At 40.4% G+C, this 25530-nt stretch overlaps 1 protein-coding gene across 1 annotated transcript; it reads left to right on the top strand.

Moving 5' to 3' along the window:
* Positions 1-4257: 4257 nt before the first annotated feature.
* Positions 4258-23565, top strand: ATP12A (ATPase H+/K+ transporting non-gastric alpha2 subunit). Its single transcript, XM_035555596.1, has 23 exons — positions 4258-4266; positions 6224-6367; positions 7983-8042; positions 8941-9144; positions 9709-9822; positions 9990-10124; positions 10656-10773; positions 11229-11497; positions 11974-12172; positions 12660-12769; positions 13138-13272; positions 13555-13747; positions 14239-14414; positions 15475-15611; positions 16336-16486; positions 18497-18665; positions 19362-19516; positions 20208-20331; positions 20649-20794; positions 21425-21558; positions 22507-22608; positions 23259-23350; positions 23537-23565. The coding sequence occupies exons 1-23, from the start codon at positions 4258-4260 to the stop codon at positions 23563-23565; spliced, it is 3105 nt and encodes a 1034-aa protein (XP_035411489.1).
* The last annotated feature ends 1965 nt before the right edge of the window (positions 23566-25530 follow it).

Genomic DNA, 25530 nt, shown 5'->3' with positions numbered 1-25530 from the left:
GCTTCAAAACCCATAAGCTTAAGGCAATTCCTTTTATAAAACTGAGCTAAAACTTTCACTGAAACAGACTACAACAGTGGTGACTGTGCCAGGCCCCTAGGGATATCAAGTCAACATGGCAATTCGAGTAAGGCAGACTACAGCTCATCATTTAGAGTGCCATCTTAAAAGCCGGGACCCGATCCTATTGGTTTTCAAAATTTCCTATTCACCTGTGATGAACAAGAAAGAAAAACCATAAAAAAGCACAGAAATACACCTTTCTATGACCTCCATAAACTACTACATAAAACAGAACATGCAATTTGCTGATCATGGGAAGATGAGTGCTGTAGGCACTCAAAGAGCGGTTTATGGCCAGTGTTTACATTATCAATGTCAAAATACTGCCTGTGTTTTTCGTTTGGCTTCTTCCATGTCTATAGAAGTGTTTTGTTCATCACTGGTGGCCTGTGAGTTATGGTTTAGCATCTCTGAATTCAACTAAGAAGGAAACGGGTAAGATTTGACACTGGCTTTTCCCTCTGCTCAGAGTTTTTCCTCTCTCCTGAGTAAGGAAGCGAGGACTCCCCAGAACTTCCCACATGAGGGAAGTTCCCAACCCAGAACATGTTCTCAGCCTAACAGCTGCAACAGCCACTGGAGAGAGCTGGCTGCAAAGCCTCATTTTAAAGGCTCTGACAGCACAAGGGAAGCCCACAGCTCATTTGGGTACCTGCCAGTGCTTGCCTAGCTCATCTGTAGTTCTATCCCACCTTTGGAAGATGACTTTAGCACTACAAAACTATCACCTGTAGTTCAGATTTTTCTTCGTTTTTGCTTTATGTTTACATTACAAAATAAAAAGCCACAACACACTTCTCTCTAGCTAGAGACAGGCCTGTATAGGACATTGAGACACACACTGTTCTCTGAAATCTCTGAGTATTTTTGTTGCTGTGAAAGCAATGAATGAACAAGGAAAGACCTAAGCACAGAGGCTGCTGCGCTCCCTCTGCTGGCCTTCCCTGTGCAAGCAGCAAGCTCCTACACCCTGTGAAAGCAAACTCGAGCACCGATCTACCACCCACACACTCCTGCATCTTTAGGCACTTCTCAAACCGCATGCTGCTTTTTTGGTAATGCACGCCCTAATTCATGCAAGATGGAAGGCATTAAATAAAACTGTAGTGTTATGAAAGGTACACACTGTCAAGAAGATAAATGAAAGCAAAACCATTGAATTGTTTCTTTACTCCAGAAGTTTTTATAAATATTTTTACCTTCCCTGCACAACCTGAACAGATTTGAGAATCTGAGCACACGTACCGACAATGAGCCTGCAGTCTTCAGAGTACGTGTGAAGAAACACCTTGGTGTGTTAAATAACAGCAAAATATTCTCCTGTTTGTCCTTCTGCAACACTTGCAAGCAGACATTGCCTTAAAACAGAATCAAAATATATCTTAATACTTCTGAAGACACAAGAGACAATATTTCAGAAGGTACGCTCACTATTTCCTAGGCCAACAGCTAGAAATCTGAACAAAACACGTTTGTTTTACCTTTGAAACAGGGCTCAGCTTGGAGTGTTGAGACACGCTGGGAACCCACATGATGATTACAGCTCTGGCAGCAGGCACAAATATATTCCTCTCTGGGCATGCCACATCTTGCCAAGCCAAGGGACAAGTGCTTCACTGGCAGGATTCAAGGGTGTCTATGCACTTGTCCAGCACTGCAGCCTGGCTTCTCACGTGGGCTCCATTTCTGGCACTTCTTCACCACAGGGCCAAACAACAAAACCCAAGAACATCAGTGCTCCCAACAGTGGGATCCTCCTGTGTCCTACTGTGGTTTGTTGGTTCACAGGGAACAAGAAATTTGCCTTTTATAGCACTTCTCATCTTTACTTTGTAATTCACATGAAAATCAACAATCCCTTCAGTGAAAAAATGAATGAAATTCCAGCTACAGAATTTTAAACCATCACTTTTGTACTTTCAACTTGGAATCTCACTACAGATTGTTTGTAAGCAGTAAAACCAGCTCAATACTTTGTGAATATTAAGCTATGGCACTGCCTACAGGCCTTTCCCAGTTGAATTAACTTGCTACAAGACATACCTTTAAGAAGGTGCATCAATGTAAATATTGCATCCAGACAATGGCACATGGAGAGCTTTGTTGCCAAGCACTTTCTAACTTGTGTCTCTAGCATTTGTCCCCAGACAAAAACGATAACTACTTAGAGAAATGTGAAACCCACCAAAGTGACCCAGAAAACATTCTAAATCATGAATTATTAGGAAGAAGTACAGGGTAGTTGTTTTTACAAGTCAGTGAACAGCATGGTATGATACACACTCCTGTTTTCCATCTACCAGCTATTCCTCACTGCTGGATTGTAAATCCCAGTTCCCAGTTAAAAATTATAAATGAAAAAGGTAAAGTTATGTTAGCCCTCTTCTCTCATTTTCCAGCTCACCGTCTTTACTAATAGATCTGAAGGACAACACAACTGCGTTCCTGGATGGCTTATCACTATTTTCAAGTAGACGTTTGCTTTCAGATAGCCCCTCACTTCCAGCATTAGCATTCTGGTTTAGTGTCCAATACCATTCTGGTTTTGGTGTCCCTGTACCTCTCGATCCGCTTGGTTCTAGTAGCTTGGTAATGGGAAACACATGACACACAGAGACACCGAATAGTCAACATATGTTCTTGCATATGGCATATATCATGAAATCTCCAATGTTTATACGCATATTGAAAGGTTTCTATTCAAGCTCCAGGACACAATCCAGTTCTCAAAAAATTAGCAAACAGCAGAAACTCAAGGTGAAACCTTTCCAGATGCAATTCTATATCTTACATAACGTTTTAAGATTGAAGAATGCCATGGAAAAGGACAAATAAACGTAATTTGAGAAATAGATGCAGTTCTGATTTTAAATATAAACATAGCTTAAGGATGCATGAACTCTAGTCACTGGAAGCCAGTCCCTAATTTGAATGTGTTTGCTCTTGGTCCTGTTGAAGCAGTAAAGCATGTTTCTGGGTTCTCTTCCCTACTCTAACAGCTTACACGTATGGCTTGAAATGGTCCATGTTAGTTATTTCTAGTAATGTGTTCTATCTCTTACGACAAATGGAGTCATCTGCCAGTGACTGTGGTACCTCACAGCATCTCAAATGATGCAATTTTAAGCTCATGAATTGTATAACGTAGAACACTGCTGGAACGTTATGTGTGCAGTGAGACCAGTTCTGCCAGCCAGATGAAAGACACCCTTTCCCAAAGTAATGTTGAAGTACAGAAAATTTTTCATATATGTCTTAGTTTTTCTTCAGTGAAATTAAAGGGATGAAGAAAAAGTTAACTTTACTTCTGACTGATGCGATACACCAGGTATCAGGCATGTCATAAATCTTGTTATCACTCCCATATGGAAGCTTGTAATTGGCACAAGACAAACAATTTACACAAGCTGTTCAGGTAAGTGCTGTTGCTGAAAATGCATGGGGAAGTGATTTTTTTTCCAGGATCCACATGAAGGTTAAAAACGCATCAAATGCAATCCAAAATAAAAAATGAAGTCAAAGTTAAGAAACTTGAAGGAGAACTCCTCCATAAAATCCCTAGTACCTAAATAGGGCAGGGATCTGACTTTTAGGGACCCAAGGCAGACAAACAGAACAACACGTTAACAGCCAGGAGATACAAAATGTGCCCAGGCTTCCTTTACCCCACCACATGCTGCCGTGACAGCTAGAAATCTGAAGGGGAGTCCGGTGCTGGAAAGTCTCCGAAGGAAACTCTTTGCTTCTAGCAAGATGAATAATACACCTGTTCCCTAGTCGTGAGCAAACACTACAAAGGAATAATTAGAAACTATCTGACCTGAAACCCACATGCCCATTACTGTGGTATTTTTCCACCTACTACAGGTGAAACAGAAGATGGGCTGGACCTGGAAGGGAAGGGGTGGAGTGACAGCACAAGATGCTGATTTATAAAGCACTAGCAAACAGTGCTCTTTCTCCACAGGCTTTGGACAACGAACCCGTCCTGCCTGAAGGATGCTAAAGCACAAGCAGGATTCCAGCTAACGTCTGCTTGTCAGCTGAGAGGGAACTACAGCCTCTGTGAGCTTTTGCACTGCAATAGCCAGAAGTGCTCTGAGATACTCTGTTGTTCGTCTGGGCTTTTGCTTTTCATCCAGACCCTTTGGCTTGGCTGTTTCATTCCATCAGCAGGGGAATAAAATCACCAAAATGGTAAAGGTGAGTACGCTGTTCACCAGAACTACTGGCACTGCACAAGTTTCTTAAGAATAAGCACTGAATTAAGTTTTAATATACAGTGTATGTGTTGTAATTGTGAGCTAAGTGAAAATGGAACTGATACTAGACAATGCTGGGCATCCAGTGTAACAACTAAAATTTTCACTCTAGATAGGAATGCATTTCTAATCCTAAAAAGTAAGGAGATCAGATTGGATAGGAAATGCTTCTAGGAATAGCTAGTTTTGTAATCAACAGTTTCATGAATGGTAGCTCTTCTGCAAATGCCAAAATCTGAGATTTTATGAAAATGTTTAGGTTAAAGGTTACGTGTACATCATGCACAGTGACCAGAAGATTCTACTAACTTCATGAGTTTTCTTTATTATTCTCTTCCTGTGACACTCTTGCAACAGATAGTTGCTTTCTTTCTATCCTTGTCTTTACTTTCTGGATATTTGAAAAGCCAAACAGATTTTGGGCTGGATAGTTAAAGGAAGGAGGAGAAGCTTGAAGGAGAAATTCCAACAGATAATCCAGACTAAAACTTCTGCAAGATAAAAAATTAGAACATCTTGTAACAGAGATGACCTTTACCTGGGATATGTATCAAACAAATCCAAGTGCTTTAGGGAGAAGGCTTCCAGACTTGTAACTGCTCAAACTACCACCAGCTCTTAGCTTTTCCCTTCCTTCCTCAAGATACAACTTCAAGATTTCAACATTCCTCTAACTAAAGGGCATTGGAGGACAGGGTGCCAGTTTTGAATTCATAATAATAGCAAGATGTCTGAAACCTTTCCATTCCTTGCTGTTTCCATCACTTGAGCTGTCTGGTTTAGTCTGTATGTAGGATGTCTACTTTCATCTCACCTGAAATATTACCTTTGCAGAACAACTCTGAACATTGACATCTGTCCTACAAAAATGTGTATGTACTTGTTAGACAGACAGGTAACAGCAGCAGCAGCATACAAGTGCATCCATCTCGCTAGTAGAGCACACCATCAGATAAGATGCAGTATGACTCTCATGAAGCTCTGATGGTTAATCTCTAAGGAAGCCCTCTGAAATGGGGTCAACCAATAGTTCTTCCAAGGAATGGCATGTAGTTTACAAGATAATTAATATCTGGAACGTTATGATTATAGAAGCTGGTAAATTGGCAACACAGGAAGTTTGCCCTTCAGACTACGGTGTTAACTTAAACTTGGGAGGCAGCAACTCCCTCCCCCTCAAGTTATCAATAAAAGCAGAACATCAGGGGTTTGGCAGCATCCCTCGGTTATTTAACAGTCTCCTGTACCTGCTACTAGATTGACAAGTATGAGTAAAGAGAGAATGCAGAAGTAACAGGCTTGGTTCTCCTTGGCAACCATTATGCTGTTTGCCTCAATTTCTATGTAATCCAGTGTAAATGGGTAAATATAAACATTAATTTTATTTCAAAAAGAAAAGTTAAAGTCACATATCTAAATATCCAGGAATAGCCAAAGAAAAAAAGTTCTCATTTAAATTTTTTCCTTTCCTTTTCCTTTACTCTTCACTTTTCTTTTAAACAACTTTTGCTTTTATATTTATCTCCTCTTTAGAGCCAATACATGACAATGGTTTTCAGTGGTGATTCCTGAGATCCTAGGCAATATTCCTATGCTTTGTGTTAGATCATAAACTACTGGAAGTGTTGCACTCTCTAAGGAATCACTGTCAGTTACATATGCTGAAGACCAGATCACGAGTGATCTAACACTTGCTCTAGAAATCTCAGGACAAGAACTAGTGCTCTAAGTTGCCAGCAGAAAAACAAAACAAAAAACAAACAAACAAAAAAACAGTAGCTGTTTGTAACTTGTCTCAAAAAAGTGGATTTGTCAGTCTGAAATGTTTGCAGTATTTTTTACTGCTTCCTTCTAGTCGCAGCAGGTGCTCACACCAATGCCAAAACTTTTTTCTACAGAAAAAGTCTGATGTTTACTCAGTTGAGATCAATGGAATAAAAGATCTGGAAAAAACAGAGACTGGAGATGAAGAGGAGAAGTACAAAGACCTGAAAGGCAACAAGAAGAAAAAGAATGAAGACCTTAAGAAAGAACTGGACCTGGTGAGTGTTGCTAAGCTCCTGTTTCACCTGGCATTTTAACAGCATATTGCATAAAAATCATAATCGGGAAGAACTACCTTCCCCACTCTCCTGAAGTCTGCCAGAGAAAAAGTTGTGCGGGATTAATACCTATAACAAAAGAATGATTCTGGCTTACTTAAGCTACCAATGGTACAGAACAGTATCTCCCTAAAGAGGTCTGTATTCTCCCAGATGGAGTTACTATAATCAGCATTTCCTCTGAACTGCCACCTGTACATTCAGCCAAGAAACAGAGGGAAGATGGAAGCAAAATATCTTGCTCTAGATTTCTAGCAGATCTAAAAGCATGCCTCAGCTTTAAACACAGCTTTTCCGCCCTGAATTAAATGCAATGTACTTCAAGGACTGCACACTAAGCCTAAGAAACCTGTATTTTACTTCTGGGTCGCTCCTGACTTGACAACTGATCTTGGAAACCTTACTTCTGCTCTGTATGTTTCAGTTTCCCAATCTGAAAAATGAAGGTAATTATACTGACCTCTTTTCTGAATTGCTTTAAGAGCAACTCACAGCAAAGGCTATTTAGGGGCTAGACAGTATTTCAAAGGTAAGGAAAGCCAAAAATGGGCCATCGATTTATCCAGCATCTTTCCAAGACCAATTCAGTACCAGCTAAATAATTCTCAATGTATCTTATGTTTGCTATCAGGGGATGTAACATTACTCTCATGTTTCTAAAGTGAAACCAAAGCACAGACAAGTTAATTGACTCATCCAAGTACCAATGAATCATTCTGTGAAAACAATTGTGAGAACTCACAAATTCTTGGCTTCTAAATCTCAGTTGGGCACAAGTTATAATTAGGTCAATGATACCACAGAGGTGTTACTGCAGAGAAAGGAGAAGAGCTTTCAGACTTCCCTCTCCCATGCACCTTTTTAACTGTGTTTAGACCCTGCTGCTTTCTTTCTACAAGACTGTGGCAAATCATTTCACATACCTTACCTTGTCAATCAGATGCAAAGATTGTTGTCACACATATTCCAACACCACACCCTTTCTTCTATCAACAACATCGCCCATGGTACTGAATGCATGGTCTTGTAGCATGCATGTAAAGAGGAACTATTCAACAGAAAGCAGCACACACATTTGTGGCAAACAGTATGGTATTAACACGAGAACACCATTCTGTTCTTGCGATAGATTTGCTGGAGGAGGGAGTTATTTACAAAAGTACACACAAAATCTAAAGAAAATGCTATCTTCCAGTGGTGTGTACACTGCTAGCAGCTCCCCCAGACCTTTCACATTTATCAGTTAAGCTTCTTGATTCCACATAAGACTGACATTTGTGGTGAAACACATCTTACTTCTGTCAAGAGAAGACGAAGAAATGTTTTGCAAACAGTAAAAAATGAGCTAACAGGAGAGGTGGAAATAGACAAGAGAAGACTCGTGCTTTTTATGAAAAACTGCATATTGCTTATTCATGGAAGTGGGATGTAATCCTAGCAACTGGATCCATGGTCCCAGATCAAGGCAGTTTGAACATTCTCTAGATCCCAATATAAAATTTCCAACAGTCTGACATCCTGCTTACTATCATTTTCTCTTTCTTTTGGAATTCAGGATGACCACAAACTCAGCGCTTCAGAACTGGAAGAAAAGTACGGCACGAGCATCAACAAAGTAAGTACTTAGGGCATCACTAAGAAACTGCCCAATTCACATGCCTTCCTATATCTTTGGCTGATTCAAAGCTTTGTAAAGGCGATGGAAAAGCATCCAAATCGAGAGATGCACTCATGGATACATACGTGCATGCATAAGCATGATGCACTAACCCCCAATAAAGCCTAAAATAGACAGCAAGTCAGCGTGCAGCAGTGACCTGGATTCAGACTAGAGTTTTTCTCAAGTCTGAAGCAGTCCGATCTACTGCTTTGAAATAAAATTCCCTGTACAAAACCCGACCTCAAAGTTTTCAGAAGGACCTCTGCTTTTCTAAGGACAGAGAGTTTTTATCAGATGTTCAGATCTCACTACAATTCATTTTTCACTGGCAGTGTCTGTAAAAACCTATGGCAAGTGAGTGCACTGGACATTATTTTGTCTTGAGGGAAACACTAAATTTGAGAAGCTGTGCCCCCTTTGATATCTTACATCTGAATATCAAAGCATCTAACACAGACAAATACAGACAATAATTTCAAGGAACCCATGAACTGCAGACTTCATTGTGGAAATACAGAAACAATAGCAAAAGAACAGATGTCTGTTTTTTCTCATCTTTCCAAACATTTAGTACAGGTGTACTTGACAGATAACTGACAGAGAATGAAAACTCCTAACGGACACAGCCACAAATTCACTGTTCCAGAAAAGCAGTATCTATGTCTTCATAGCAGATAACTAATAATAGCTACCCTGAAATCACAATTTGGAAATCAAAGATGCAGGTTACTGCAGCTGATCCGTAACACTAACAATGTTTAATGAACAAGCAGCATGCAAATTTTATTTCTGAGTTCAGATAAAAAATCTGTTTTCTGTGATATCGTTTTAAACATGACATTTGCTTTTGCAGGGTCTCTCTAGTTCAAGAGCAGCAGAGATTTTGGCTCGTGATGGTCCCAACTCACTCACTCCTCCCAAAGCCACTCCTGAAATTGTTAAGTTCCTCAAGCAGATGGTGGGAGGGTTTTCCATCCTTTTATGGATAGGAGCTGTCTTCTCCTGGATTTCATTTGGCATTCAGTTTGCCCAGGGAGCTGAATCACCCTTTGACAATGTAAGTGTTTGAATAGCTACAAAGTGAGTATGTGACCCTTTGACAATCTAAGTAATTTAAATACTACTTCATAGTTACTCAGTAACTACAAGGAGGCCTTTTATTCTTTCAGGACTCTCCCTCCACTACTGAACATTTCTGATAAATACCTGACATACCACTTCTGTCTATGAGTGCCTGTCCAAAGGTTTTATAACCACTTACCCACAATCATAACACTCGAGAACTCATAAGAGCAACACTGAAGTCTGAAAAGGACTCGAGTCTTTGACTTCGATTCCCTTATGAGTTGCACTCTGCTAGGAATATAATTTGTTCAGTTTAGAGAAGGCTTTTCAGAGAAACTGGACACTTGCAATTAAAAATCCTTTTTATACCCCAAAAGACGTACTTGATCACCAGCAGGGCAAAACTTGAAAGCTCTTTTCTTAATTTGTCTTTTAGCCTGGTCCAGTAAGTCATTTTAAGAGTCTCTTGAAACAATACAGAACTATGAGTTATTCTAGCAGAGGAACTGCTGAATGCATACCTTTAATTAACTGGGTTATTTCTTTTATTGATTAGCTCTACCTTGGTGTAGTCCTCGCACTGGTTGTCATCCTCACTGGTATCTTCGCTTACTATCAAGAAGCTAAAAGTACAAACATCATGGCCAGCTTCAGTAAAATGATTCCACAGGTGAGAGCAACCAAGGCTTTTCATTTGAAATAAAAACTCATTCTAAGAGCACACCTCAAAATGACACAAGTAGGACTTAAGCAATAAGCACAACTTGAATCTACCTCTTGGTAGGAGATTTAAAGAACAGCGAAACACTAATTTTTGTCATACTTCCATCCCCTCAGCAAGCTCTTGTCATCAGAGATGCGGAGAAGAAGGAACTGCCAGCAGAGCAGCTGGTGGTTGGAGACATCGTGGAAATAAAGGGTGGAGACAGGATCCCAGCGGACATTCGCCTGATCTCTGCTCAGGGGTGTAAGGTAAAAAATGCTTTGTAGAGCATGTGGAGAGAGGAAAAACATGGTCAAGAGGCTTTTATAACAAAGAATTTCTATGCACCCAATACGAGTTATTAGAGCTTTAAGATCAGCCATTAGCTATTAAAATTTCAGAATGCAGAAACTCTACTGAGACACTCAGTTCATGCAGTACTAACATCCACACTTGCCAAACACAAAAGAAGGCACTACGGCCATACCTTGTTCTAGCAATGCTCTTTGTCAGGACAGAGGCAGAAATACCAACGCTGTGTTAAATGTCTTCTGAGACCTGGAGGTAGATTTTCGAACCATGTTTTCTTTCAGGCTGCTACTTGAAAATCCCACCACCGGGCATATAATGTGGAAATCCCACAGTAACATTCTCTCAGTGACAACGACAATCATCTCAGAGAAACAGCACTGAGAGATTATGGCCCTGTTACCTGTTACTAAATGTGCTGCACTCTTGCCTTCTGGGCTGTAACCGTGTATTACTAACTTTAATATGGGCATGTCTCCATTTCATTAAAGGTGGACAATTCTTCACTCACAGGGGAATCAGAACCACAGTCCCGCTCTTGTGACTTCACCCACGAGAACCCTTTGGAGACCAAGAACATTGCGTTCTACTCCACCACCTGTGTGGAAGGTGTGTAGTGACAGAGAAAAGGGCTTCCTGAAATGACACATGGACAGGGCGCTACATAATATTGCTAACTCATTTTGAACAATTCTGCTTCAAGGAATTAGAATCCTCTAAGTACTTGTGGATGTTTCTGTGAAAGGGCTCTGTACACTTAAAGGTGCTGTCCCTATTTTCAGAACTAAAAAGTTACGTACCATTCTTAACAGACTATCTGTTAGGAAACTGTACAGTGCCCAGGATAACGATGCATTCCTACTGCAACACAATCAAAAAAGATTATAATTAATGAAAATATGTCCTTCTTTCCCTTCGCTGATACCTCTAAGATTTCTGTGGGGGAAAAATGTCATTCTGGGATAAAGTCTTAGTCACATTAGGCCAAGAAGGGACTTCGTCAATCAGTACTGTGTACAGAAGACAAACTCTCTTGGAGCCAACAGACTCTTATTTCCTTGCAGGCACTGCTACTGGCATTGTAATCAACACCGGGGATCGCACTGTCATTGGGCGGATTGCTTCGCTCGCATCGGGAGTAGGAAATGAGAAAACACCCATTGCTATCGAGATAGAGCATTTTGTCTACCTGGTGGCAGGAGTGGCCATTTCCATTGGTGTCCTCTTCTTCATTATTTCTGTTTCAATGCGATACAAGATTCTGGACTCCATCATCTTTCTCATTGGCATCATTGTGGCAAATGTGCCAGAGGGACTGCTAGCTACAGTAACAGTAAGTCTGTTAACTAATACATAAGAATTATCACTAAAATCTGTGGCTGAGAAGCAACAGAACTGTTAAGTACTGTTAGCCCTAAAGTACACCACCAACGACCAATTAGCAGTACTACAATAATGAAGAGGCTTGCTTCAGGATTAATTAAGGTAGTGATTAGGAGTTTTCCCCACGTTGTAGTTTCTTCCACCTAAAACAGCCTCTTAATTGACATGACACTCTTATTTCTATCAGCAGGGAAGCAGGTTCCTTGTACAGCACATGTACTTTGCTAGTTACTGCAAAACCTCTGATCTTAATAATGCTATTAAAAAGAAAAACAATGCACTGCAACCAACCAGAAGATTTTTTTTAAAAAAAGATCTTTTAGAAAGTAAAAAAAGCATTAAAAAAAACAGAAGTATGTAACTTCATTACACCATTCTGTAACTGTACCTCACTAACAGCAAGCTGAACTTCTTTACTTCTGCCAGGTGAGTCTGTCCCTGACGGCCAAGAGGATGGCGAAGAAGAACTGTTTGGTGAAGAACTTGGAAGCTGTGGAAACACTTGGCTCTACTTCCATCATCTGCTCTGACAAGACAGGGACCCTCACACAAAACAGGATGACTGTTGCTCACCTCTGGTTTGATAATCAGATCTACTCAGCTGATACCAGTGAAGATCAAACAAGTAAATATGGCAATGGGGGATCTGGAAAGCGGCAGCTTACATTGATCAAACCTGTGATGTTTCACACCTACTGTCTGCCAAACTGGTGTCAATGGGGGTCTTTCCATAGCTAAACCAGATATGTCTCCCACACAGAAGTATGTGTGCAATAGGAAAGTCCCTTCTTTGCCATGTAGAGATGCGAACAAAAGAATTACTATTTGAACTCCATTCACAGAGAGTAAGTCTTGAGGAGGTTCTAATGCATGTCCATTCACCAACAGTAAATTTAGTAAGAAAACAGACAGAAACATCATCTAAGTAACATTGCCAGAACCAGTTAGTTGACTAATGCAAAGGCTTGTGTCAAATTGGTTTTCTATAACAGAACCTATCAAAAGAACGATGCTCTTCTGCAAATAATTCAGTCCTGTTGTTTCAAACTTAAGTTTCTACTTCTACCATGTAATATGCTAAAGGATGCAATCTTTATTTTGTTTCACTTCAGCTCAGCCTTTTGATCAAAGTTCTCCATCATGGACAGCATTATCAAAAATTGTAACTCTCTGCAACCGGGCAGAATTCAGACCAGGACAGGAAAATCTCCCAATAATGAAGGTACAGCCTACTTCACGTCAACCTGTTCCTCCTCCTTTAAAAGAACAATACACACGAGTTGTTCTGTTTAGCTTCAGTTCTCTCTCAAATTTTACCGCTTCAGTCTTCTGAGTTACTACTTGCTATAGGCTTGCAAAAAGTTTAAGGCAGGAAAAAAAAACAACTCAGGTATCAAGAATTTCCATGCTATTAATTACTAAAATTTTTAGTGTATTTTTCAGGACAACCGTTGCTTTATGTAGCTTCATTGCTGTTTAAGCACACAACATCTTATAGAAGTATGCAAGCTCTCTTGACAGAAGTGCAGAAGTGTATGTGCTATAAACTGTTTCAACCTTAATGATTCTATGATTCTTCTGTCCATGCAGAGAGTTGTGGTAGGTGATGCCTCTGAAACAGCTCTGCTGAAATTTGCAGAAGTCATTTTGGGTGACGTCATGAGTATTAGAGCACAAAACAAGAAAGTGGCTGAAATTCCTTTCAACTCCACCAACAAATTCCAGGTGTGTTTCAGTTTGGGAAATTAGGCCAGACTGTTTCAGCTTTCACTGTTTCTTTCACTATGTGTAATGCATCAGTTTGTGACCTGCAAGTCTTAATGGGGGAATGCAATGACAGGGGAAATTTAACCTACGATAACAGCAGTTCATTCCATTTGATGGAAAAAATTATGTTTTCATGGAGAAAAGCAGGAGAAACGTTATTTTCATGCAAAGTGACCAAAACCAGAAACAAATGAGGATCACAAATGTTCTTTCAAATCATTTCATATTTGTGGCATGCAGCTTTCCATTCATGAGACTGACGATCCCAACGACAAACGCTTTCTGCTGGTGATGAAAGGTGCCCCAGAGAGGATTTTAGAAAGATGTAGCACCATCATGATCAATGGCAAAGAAGAACCACTGGACAGTGAAAAAGCAGAAGCTTTCCAAACAGCATACATGGAGCTGGGAGGCATGGGAGAGAGAGTACTGGGTGAGTGCAACTAGAGAGACTGTAAGAGAACTGCAATGTAGAATGGGGCTTTAAATCCTGGTACGAGACCAGTTTGCCTGGACACTTGCAGTGAAGGAGAAAAGCAAAGTGTACAGCCTCCTCAGCAGAGTGCTAAAACCTCAATGATGTGCTGTAAGCTCCCTGTGGCGGGGATGCCCTTACTGCTATATACTGGTGCTGATCTGCCACGCCGTGCAGCCAAAAAAAATAAAAAGCCAACAGAAGTCATCCACAAAAGAAAACACTCTTGCCCAGCTAGTAGCATCAATACCTTTGCCACGTGAAACACTGACTCTATACGCACTTTGATTTGAAGGTTAAAATGGCAGGTTAAATAGTGCTCCATAAAAAGCTCGTGGTTAAATGCATGCGAGTTTTATAGACAAGAGGAAAGTCTGAAGCTATGCTACAGCAAACTCTCTTATTTCTCTCACTATTTCCTGTACATTTCATCAACTGTTTCCTTTCAGGTTTCTGTCATCTGTACCTGCCTGAAAATGAGTTTCCAGACACGTACCCATTTGACACAGATTCCATGAACTTCCCCACCTCCAACCTGTGCTTTGTTGGGCTCTTATCTATGATTGACCCACCTCGTTCCACAGTGCCAGATGCTGTCTCAAAATGCCGCAGTGCTGGAATCAAGGTAGGGATCCTACACCGAAGGATACAGTGATGCTACAGAAAGACTAATGATATTGTAACTTTTAAGATCTTCCACTGCATTGACATTAAATATCTTTCTAGAAACACCTACCACAAATTTCAATGTTCATTAATACTGTTCTAAAATTGTAACTTAGAGAAACTACTTGAAGGCCCTGAGACAGGAAATGGATTAAATTTAAGTGGGAATCAGACCACAGAAAGTGTGTGAAGAACCCTGGAACCGGAAATCCAAATTTAGAGAAACCGAGATAGTCTCATTGGATCCCCTTCTAGAGTACAGAAACCATGCCAGCTAGAATTACTTGTCTGTAAACAGCGTAAGGTAATAGGAGCAATTCTTGAGAAAGCATCAGGACACAGGGCTACACTTTTTAGGAACTTTTACACATATGAATCACTAATCTCAAAACCATTCAAGTTGAAGTTGACGCAATAGTTCTCCTCATTTCAGTCCCAAGAGAACCACAAGTAAATTTCCAGCTTGAGACTGAGAGGCCACCTAGCTAAATAAAGGAAAAATTGGTATTTGGAGTTACCAATTTCTCATTATCCTTGATGAGATGAATCCCAAGTCCTAATTCTGAGTAATTTTTCTGTAGTCTTAAGACAGATCTGGAAACTGGCAACTTTTCTTCAAGAAAAATAAGAAAAATCTTTGCCTTATCTGTCAGGAGACCTCATTCTCAAGGATCCATTTTACAATGCAACATTCCAAGAACTCTTACTTTTGAGTATACGTGTTATAAATTCTTATATAAAAGCTTCTTTATTCTGCATCGTTCCAACCTTGCTGCTCATGACAAGTTTTTCTTTTGCAGCCCTGATAAAATAGTGCCAATAGCAAGAAGTGGAGAACAGAAATCAATACAGAGCTAATTAATAGTCATAATCTGTCTTTGTTACGTACATAGCACAGCTTTCCAAGTTCAGATTCCAAACTGCTTCCTGGTAATAGAACAATAGATATTTCAACTTATCTCTTTACATCCATTGCATATGCATTTGTCACTTACCCTAAGTGCTTGTCCCTTCCTCAGGTTATCATGGTCACTGGCGATCACCCAATCACTGCTAAGGCCATTGCCAAGAGTGTAGGCATCATTTCAGCCACCAGCGAGACCGTGGAAGATATTGCTAAGCGCCTCAATATTCCTGTTGAGCAAGTCAATAGACGGTAAGAGCAGGCAGAATATAGGAGGTACCCATGGCTTCATTTTCTGCAAGCTACGCCTTCTCCCTCTACAATGCTTTTAGCCAATTTCTGCTACACAGCTGCTTTTTGCTTTTCTGGTTCTTGGTAACATGCCCAGCCACCTTGTCCATCTAACAAGTCATCTCTACGTAAATAACTGTATGCTTAGGGCAGGGGCTCTCATCTGCGTGGGGCACTTGGGAAAAACTAGTGACTAAAACTTGGCAGATCACGTTGGTCTTTGCTGTCACTGCACCTCTGACAAAACACACGCATATGAAAAGCAAAGTTCAGAATCCCATGCAGTGCTGGAGGACGACCTAAGGACCAGCAAGTCTACGTTCCTCTTTCACCCATTAAATGTGAAAAAATTAACATAATAAGAGAAACCTAAAAGCTTTTTACAGAAAAGATCCTCCTCCACTTCCACTGTCCTACCCTCCCACTCAGTTCTCTTTAAAATGCATTTTCTCTTGTTAGGTCTACTCAGGAGGAAGCTTCAATTGCTTCCCTCTGTATCTAGGTAACTAATTCTGTCTGGATTTCTACAGCATCTTTCATTCAATACCTGCTGATTAACAACTACTGCTTCTGAAATTAACTCCGATTGCTGCTTTCCTTAAGCTGCATACATTCTACAAGCATGCTATTTTTATCTAAGCATTTGGATTTGAGAATTTATCCAGCTTTCCCATGGCTATTACAGGGAAGCCACGGCAGCAGTAGTCAATGGGATGGAGCTGAAGGACATGAGCTTGCAGCAGCTGGATGACATTTTGTGTAACCATTCAGAGATAGTCTTTGCTCGGACATCGCCCCAGCAGAAACTGATCATAGTGGAAGGCTGTCAAAGACAGGTAAGAGGTGTACAAGGTTATACATGATACGGCTACGGCGCATGCACCAGGTAGCAGGGGAAAGGGTGGAAACCAATTTCCCAAGCACTCCAAGCTCTGTTTATACTCTGTTCACTGTGCAAGAACGTTATCTAACAGCTTGCCACAAACACTGTCTTCTCTGGACAGATGCCAAGCCATTTAAATTCCTGTTACAGACGCTGAACTCCGATTGACAAAATGAGCTTTTCCTACGTTTGAGTGGGTTGGAGCCATACTGAGGGAGGGGGCCTGACTAGCTTGCACGAAATTCAGAGAAGCTGCTGCTGGGATGCCCAGAAAGCCTCCTGGGTAAAGACTTGTACACAGTTTGGGAAGGAGCCTTCCCCCAGGAATTCCTTAAACCCAGATAAAAGCAGTGTGTTGCCACATCCCCTCATCTTATCTCTCGTAGCCATTTAGACCTATGTACTTCCCGCCCACAGGAATGCTCAGACATGAAATAAGGTATGAATCCCACAAAATGTCACAGCATGATTTATCTATGACCAAGCCTTATCTATATTACTTTAAATGACTGCAAAACAACCCACAGAAAGCATGAATATGAGGCAGGATTTAAAGAGGATTTGTCCTATTCATAGGCAATATTATGTAAAGGAGCATGGAGTGCAGCCAGCACGGGAGGCACAGGGAAAGAAACGCCACGTATAGCGCTCAGGAAAAGGTGCAAACTGTCATCAGGAGATTTTGCCCTCTGACATTTTCCAGATAGATGCTGCAAACTGAAAGCTCTACTACCACCACACCTGAACTTTACAGGAAAGGGGACGGCACAAGCTATTATTTTGTTTTTGCAATTATGCCAGCACTAAGCTTTCCAATCAGCATTATCAGCTCTGTGGGTTTAAGCCTGAATTACTTGCAGGGGAAAAACTGCATTTAATCTCTTTTTTATTTTTATTTTTATTTTTTTTTGAATGGCCATGAGCAGGCAGAGGGTAAACATGTTCTGTACTGCTTAGATGCCCAAACTCCTAGTAGCTTTGGCTAGGTTGAAGAGGAAGACCCTACCCTTCCTCCCTGACTCAAGCCAAGCAGTCTACATGCTATGTTTAGTGCTTAGAGCTTATAAGCCCTTCTGCACATGGCAATATTTATAATTAGTGACACAGTGTTAAATCCCCTAAGGGACAGGGCATTTAGTATTTGTTTTGATCAGTTTGTCAAGCTTTCTCCCCCTCTGAACACTCTGTGTTCTAGCTGAGAACCTAGCTGAGAACTTTTGCATCAACTAGAAAAGGCCCCTTACCTGCAGTAGATGGTTTAACTGGAAGGCAACAACGAAGCTGACTTGAAAAATCAGAGTTTTCTGTCTTTTGGACTACTAGTGCAGTTCTAGCATAGCCTGGCAATGGCCACAAGTTGTTGGGATAGGAAACTAAGGATCTCTAACTGAACAGCTATGCAATTTACAGATAAAATCAAAAGCAACTGATTCCATAAGCACTTCACAAAGCAAGACAAGGACAGATCATGTTGAATCCGTTTTAATCTCCCACAGATGCCAGAGATGAGCCTGGGTCTGCTCAGACAGAGGTAGACCACATAAAAATAGAGAGATTCAAAAAATTTAAGCCTCCTTATAGCCCACGAAAATAAATAATAAGATTAAGTGCATTTTAAATGCATCTAATTCAGGTGTTGTCTTTAGGATATGGTAAATCCCATCCCTGAATTTCCCATTTCTCTCTGCTGACTGTGGAGGCAGTCTCGATGACACACAGACATCTACACACACATCTGTACAGACATCTATTGCACAAAAGCCCGAGGCTGCCATGTTAATCCTACCCACTGTCTTTCTGATCACTGGTTATGTTTTATGTATGAAGAGAGTTCAAAACCTCGTATCAGCAACTTTCTTCTAGAGATTTAAAGACAGGGAGTGTACTGAGAGCAGATTGTCCTTACGAGAAAACACCATAACCTCAAAAAAACCCCACATCCGGATCCTTTTGTGTGTTCCAGGGAGCAGTTGTTGCCGTGACTGGAGACGGAGTCAATGACTCCCCTGCTCTTAAAAAAGCAGATATTGGAATTGCTATGGGTATTGCTGGTTCTGACGCAGCTAAAAATGCAGCTGACATGGTACTGCTGGATGATAACTTTGCTTCTATTGTCACAGGAGTGGAGGAAGGTAAAAATAATGTTGCTATTCACTTTCTTAGCTGAAAGCTGCTGGCAGCCCCACACACTGGCCAAGTCCTCCTGATCCTTCCCTCCTGCATACCCCCACACCCTATTTTCTACCTGAATTGGGAAATGTGATTTTGGTATTTGGAAGAAATGGGAATTGCTTCCATTCACTAGACACAACAACCTCACTGACAATGAGGAACCTCTCTCAGACATATTTGTTAAGTAGAGCATTGGTCTGCTATCTCTGCTTGCTCAAACTCCAAACAAAGCACTTCCCATCTTGTTCCCATGCAGTTCTAAACATCACAAAGATACAAGGTGTTTTCTTTCCATTTTCTCTCTGTTACTTGCCTGCACCTCATTCTCATCATGCTCAGTCCACGACACTAACACACACTCCATTTCTCTAGCCACAAAGAGCTTGTGGTTTCCATTAAAACTACACTGTGTTGTGGAATGGGATTTTTCCTCCATCTTTCTCATTGAAAGTGATTTTTTATTTTCATTTGAATTTTCAGAAGAGTTGAAGGGAAGGAAGGTTTGAAAAAAAAAATTAAAAAAAAAGGGGAAAATATATGAGGATAGCAGACATAAGCCATGACTATTTTCACTTCAATTAATTAAAAAATTAAGGTTTCTTATTGCAAACACTGTTGACAATAAGCTTTTATAGAAGTGTTTCCTTTTCCTCCAGGCCGCCTGATCTTTGACAACCTAAAGAAAACAATTGCCTACACCCTGACTAAGAACATTGCTGAGCTCTGTCCCTTTCTCATCTACATTATTGCCAGCATTCCCATGCCCATTGGCACCATCACCATCCTATTCATTGACTTGGGAACGGACATTGTAAGTTGCTGCCTCAATGCTGGTATCTTTTAAGTTATTTTCTGCTGAAATATCATGACAAGTGAGAGAAGCTGGGAGCAAAGGGACGTCAGGAGATTTAGTTGCCTTACCCTACAACTGAATAACAAACTAGTGAAAGGGTAGAGGGCTAAATTAAAAACAGCTGGGTATAGAGAAAGACGAGCTGGGGAAGGAACTGCAGAGGGGGAATGGAAAGAAAAGACTTCTGATCCCTGCTGACAGGCAAAATCCAGCAGTGTGCAAAGTATCAGTGTTTGTCAATCAAGAGATCATACGGATTACTGCATTTAGTACAGGGGATGAACACTAGGCACTTGATCAGAGCCCGGTTCAAGGGATCTGAAGGACACTTTAATGTTTTCAGTATCCTCTCACCCTCTGGACTGTCAAAAGATCATCAGACCTATAATAGAGTTTCAGCTTTCTCTCACATCTTTTATACATGTCAACATAATGCCACATGGAACCTTTCTTCATTTGCTCTGTGTATATTTAAAAGCCAAGTGTTCTGATTTCAGCTGGTTTAGGAAGAAAATTAACTCTATCCTAGCTGAAACCAGGACACCAAGGGAGGTAACAGAACCACTCCAGAACTGAAACTTGTCTGATGAGCCTCTGAGAAGCAGACAAATGTTGCTAACAAGACTCTGATGGTTTATTTCTGTTGTAGATCCCCTCTGTTGCACTGGCCTACGAAAAAGCTGAAAGCGACATTATGAACAGGAGACCTCGAAACAAAAAGAAAGACAGGCTGGTGAACGAGCAGCTCGCTGTATACTCCTACCTGCAGATAGGTAGGTTGGCCTATTCTCTGCAACACTGTCTTGCATCAGCAGAACGAGACAAAGACAAGTTCATTAACTTCTTAGAAAAGGGGGATCTGGAATTAAATTCTTTCCTCCGCCTTCCTAGGCAGACTTACTAACTCCCTTCTGTTGCTCATATCAGACAACACAACAGGTTTTATCTACACAGGTCAAGAACGTTAGAGCACCTAGAGCTCTAAAACTAACTTTCTTAGCACGTTTCATGTCTTAGCAGGCATCTCAACACTGATCCCCAGTGCCCCTTGATTTTGCATCTTCTCATTTCTCCCTCCTTGATTTTGCAGGTATCATGCAGTCAGTGGGAGCCTTTGTAACCTACTTCACAGTCTATGCTGAACAAGGTTTCCTCCCTTCCACACTGCTTGGTGTGCGAGTCGACTGGGAAAACAATGCCATTAATGACTTCGAGGACTCGTATGGACAGGAATGGGTAAAGATGCACTGAAACATGCTTGCACTGTCTCTTACCCAACAGTTTCTTTAAAATTCTATTCTATCCTCCAAAATAGAAGTTAAGAGAAAGAGAGAGATTTAAATGTAAATATAGTTTTCATCTAATGGTTCCTCAGGATATATTCTTTAGAGCTTCAGGCCACCTAGCTCATTCAGACTCATTCATTTATTCTTCTACAATTTCCCTTCTTCTGACTTCAAGCCCCTGGAGATGCACCTTCTTCTCTGGACTTCACATTTAGATCCATCATAATCTCTCAGCCCTGCTTCTGAAGAGCACTATTCAAAGCAGTCTCTAGACTCTCCCTCCTCCTTTCAACACTTCACTCCCCCTCACTCCCTTCTGCTTAAATCATAAGACACAAAAGCCATTAATAAATCAATATAAATTCCTCCTCATACCACACCAGTGCTCCAGCCACATGACTCATCCACTATAACTAGCAGACTAGAAAAACAGGCCAAAATCTGATCATTACCTATCTAAATCTGCGATAACTCTGCATTTACACCTTTGTAACTGAAATCTTACTATCAAGGTTTGCAGTCACTTGCACGAGATATGAGTGTCTGATGTAACACAACTGTTTTTTCCTTTGCTTTGCAGACTAAATACCAGAGGATGTACCTGCAGTGGACTGGCTATACTGCCTTCTTTGTCAGCATCACAATTCAGCAAGTTGCAGATTTGATCATCAGGAAAACACGAAGAAATTCCATTTTCCAGCAGGGTCTTTTCAGGTAAGTTTTGCAGGTTCTTTATCTCACACAAGGAAGGATAAGTTAGCCTACCACTGATCTGAGGAAAAAAAAAAAAAGAAACATTAGCTCAATGATCTAGCTGCCTCACATTCAGTTGGTGAACAAAGACTAAACTTGGATTCTAGCAATTGCAAATCTCAGACAAACATTTTATTATGCTTCCCCCACCTCCTTTTCTATGTCATGATAGAAGGTTTCTTTAAAGAAACACTTCGTACTGTTTAATCCGAACACACTTCAGCTTAAAAAGCAACTCTCCATTCATTAAAATGGTTACTACAAAGAAAAAGGGAGTTTCCTCTCCAGACTGTTTTCTTAAGTTTTATCTAGTTATCAGTAGATAGAACATTTAGACTTCTCCAAGCTAACTTTAGCCTGTCAGATAAGGAGATACCAGCTGGTCAAACTCCCCAAGATAGCACTGGCAACCCTTTGCAAAAGGTTCTGCACCTTTCAATCCCATGAAAGCCAGGGAATTAAAAATATCTACTGGGATGGAGGCCACATGTAAAGTTGGCATTTAGTCAGAGTATTTCTGATAGGAAAGCAAATTGTTTTCCTTTCTTTATCTGCAGATACAGAGCCTACACCTATGTATTTTTCCTTCTTACATTTACATTTGAGTCACTATGAGCACATTGACAATGCAAGAAAAAGACATGACTAATGCACACTGCAGGCCTACCTAAAGCTAGTTTTAACCTAGGTAGGTCAAGAACGGTAGCAAGGAAGACACAGGAATATGTGACGTACAACAGTGCTACAGTCTACCAGATGTCTTGTGCTACTGTGTCTACGTTGCTCATCACCTGAGGCAGGTCATGCTGCAATGATGCTGAAAGTGGCCCAGCCCTGTATTATGCTGAGGAATATGTTTTTCATCCATAGACAGACACGTGTAACCCGTCCTCTTTGGTTTTCTTGTAGGAACAAAGTCATCTGGGTGGGTATATTCTCCCAGATAGGAATTGCTCTGATTCTCTCCTATGGTCTTGGACATGTTACAGCCCTGAACTTCATTCCTCTGAGGTGAGTTCTGATGGCAGCATACATCCCTTGTCTTTGTGTATAAACGGACATGGACTTACCATTCTGCTAGCAACAGATACATGGGAACAGGTTGCTCATGCATTACAATTCCAGGATAAATATTTAAGAATATTCATTATGAAGAACAGGGTGGACAATTTCTTGACCAAAAAGGGAGTTATTTTCATAGTTCCTACAAAAAAACACACTGCTTTTTCTACTGGATTTACCATAGAGGATACAGAAATCTACTTGTGTATAACAAACACTAAGATATTTTCCAGGATCCCCAATCTTTTGGTGAGATTAGATAACATTTTAGTTAATTTTACACAAGCAACATTTATCTTAAATATATCACTGTCAGAAACGTTCAATTTTTCTGCCCTCTTCAGAGGCTGTAATGCCACTAGGCAACAATCCCTTCTGAACAGTATCTGGAATAAATTAATTCAGTTAACTACTTAAGCTTAGTAGTCTTGCATGGACCTAATCTTATTTCTAACTATTTAAGTGCTTCACTTAGAGGAAAAAAAAAGCCATGAAATCCAGATTCTCTTTTAGTGACATCAAGTAGCATAGTCAGAGAACCAGAAATTCAGCTGAGTAGTTAAATGCTTCTGAATGAGAACCTCTTCTCCCACTCCCAGGTTTCAGTACTGGTTTGTGGCTGTACCATTTGCCATCTTGATATGGGTCTATGATGAAGTCCGCAAGCTGTTTATCAGGAGATACCCAGGAAGTAAGTAGAATTCTCTACATTTAGGACTTTAAGTTACCCCTTCCTCCCCTTCCACTTATTCACCCATGTTAGCTGCCTCGGACAGGTGCAGGAAAAACTGGACCATTTGTTCCCAATGATTACTCTTCCTCTTTGAGAAAAAAGTAACTGGTTTTATTTTTTTACCCTCTCTTTTTCCTAATGCAGGCTGGTGGGACAAGAACATGTATTATTGAAACAATCCTTGTCACTGGACTTCTTCATCCTTGTGGAGAGCTGCTTCCCCACCTCACACAGCACGTGCTGCTTAAATGTCCTGTCTGTGCAATATCAAGCATGCACTGGGTTCGCCCCATGAATGGGTGGAGAAATTTCATGAGTTTCATGAAGAAATAAGGACTTCACAGTCTGACAAATTACCTCCCACTGTACTGTAAAGATGACACTTGTCTGAAATTGAAATGCTATCTATTTTTATAACAAGCACAACTTTCCCTCATCCAAAGATGAACTTTGAGAGCACTCAGAGAGGAAAACACACATAAAGAAAAAAACACCAGAAAATCCTAACAATGTAAGGCATTAACTTGCACTAGAGGTGTTGTTTGATGATTTTCTTTTTTTTTTTTTTTTTTCTGAATTCCAAGCAACTGCATACCTAGATCTGTATTACCTTAGCAAGGGTAACAATACTGTATAGGAAGAATTTGATAATAAAAGTATTTTCCAGAAAACTGTTTTCCACCTTATTTTATTATTTGTAAAGACTATGAAATGGAGTGAAATGGAGAAGGATCTAAGCTCTGCCTGAAAGAGAAAAGAAGCGCGTACCTGCTTTTTTTTTAACCTCCGTTAACAGATTACCGTATTTCAAATGCCTGTTCAGTTTTGATAAATACATCTTACAAAACAAAGCATAAATAAATGATTTATTCACCTTAGGATACCCAATTTACCACTCATTTTCCAAAGACTACACTCTCTGGCAAAATAGACCAGTAAGGAAGACCAATAATAAAAGACCAATAATGCATAGTAAATGCATTAAAGATTCTACTACCATTAAGATTTTGTTTGAAACCAGGTCTTTAATACAGTCTTTTTTAGCAGAGACCAATAGGTAACACATGTTGTTTAGACAAAGGCTTTAACAAATTTAAAGAGAACAAGAAAAATAACCTATGTTGCTATTTCACATTTAAATACAAGTCCAGACAAGAAGCTTTAGAGAAGGAACAGGGACAGAAAGGAACCTCCTGATGCAGGAAAAGGCAAGAGGGATTACGAATGAGGAAGAAACTAGAAGAACTGAGGGAGGGCAAAACGGAGAATGTTTTCTGGCCTAGAGCCTGCCTGTTCCCAAATCTCCAGTCTTACATGCTAGAAGTTACTCTACTTTTAGTAAGCCCCCCTTTCAAAACCCTCTCCCCATGAAAACTGGCTGGGTATTACAACAGATAACAATTACACTGGCTATATCCCGGTTTTTCACATATTGACATGAAGAAGAGGAAATACAAAAGAAGAAGGAAGAGTGACAAAAAATAAGCATGTAAACTATGAATTATGAGGGCAAGCCTAGATTCCAGATCCATGCCTTCATGCGCTGCTTATCACTTGGTGATGCAACCCTGCAACACACCAACAAGAAGTATGTGAGGTGCCAAGCGGACTAATTTCAACACCTTGTCATTTGCCAGCTATCAGGACTGATTTGTTTTCTCTTCTGCTTAGAAGACAGGAAATATATGAGGAGAAGCTACACGGAGGAGCAACATAACCCTTTTTTCACCAGCAGTACTTAGTCAAAACACCTTGTCCAAGTTCAGATAGGAAGAGATTGAAAAGAAGAAAAAGGGTGAGGGCAGTTTTTGCACAACACAGGGACAATTCCTGCACAGAACCAGGACAGAATACACCTACCTTTGTTTTACTTCAAAAACAAAATATATTTTCTGGAAAAAAGATGAGGAAAAGATAAGTAGACACGTTGTTCACTCACAGAATATTCAAGACCCTAAAAGCACCAAGAAATCCAGTGGTTGCTCTGCAAAACCTTTGAACAGTGAAGGCTTTTTTCTCCCACTGGTTGAAGACCAAATCCACAACAAATTCTTACAAAAAGAGATGTAGCTTGTTTTGCTCTAATTCCTGGTAGTTATCATCTCATAAACACAGGACTTTTGAAGAATAGGAGTGTA

Source organism: Cygnus atratus, chromosome 22 (assembly GCF_013377495.2).
Source record: "Cygnus atratus isolate AKBS03 ecotype Queensland, Australia chromosome 22, CAtr_DNAZoo_HiC_assembly, whole genome shotgun sequence".
Classification (NCBI taxonomy): Eukaryota; Metazoa; Chordata; class Aves; order Anseriformes; family Anatidae; genus Cygnus; species Cygnus atratus.
Note: the sequence above shows the minus strand (reverse complement) of the source record. Positions and strands in the feature narration are given on the sequence as shown.

What these genes read in the sequence shown, in the direction of transcription:
- ATP12A (XM_035555596.1), top strand. An exon ending in CATGGGAGAGAGAGTACTGG is followed by an intron (nt 13,748 to 14,238) that starts GTGAGTGCAACT and finishes GTTTCCTTTCAG; the next exon opens with GTTTCTGTCATCTGTACCTG. An exon ending in TGGAAGGCTGTCAAAGACAG is followed by an intron (nt 16,487 to 18,496) that starts GTAAGAGGTGTA and finishes TGTGTGTTCCAG; the next exon opens with GGAGCAGTTGTTGCCGTGAC.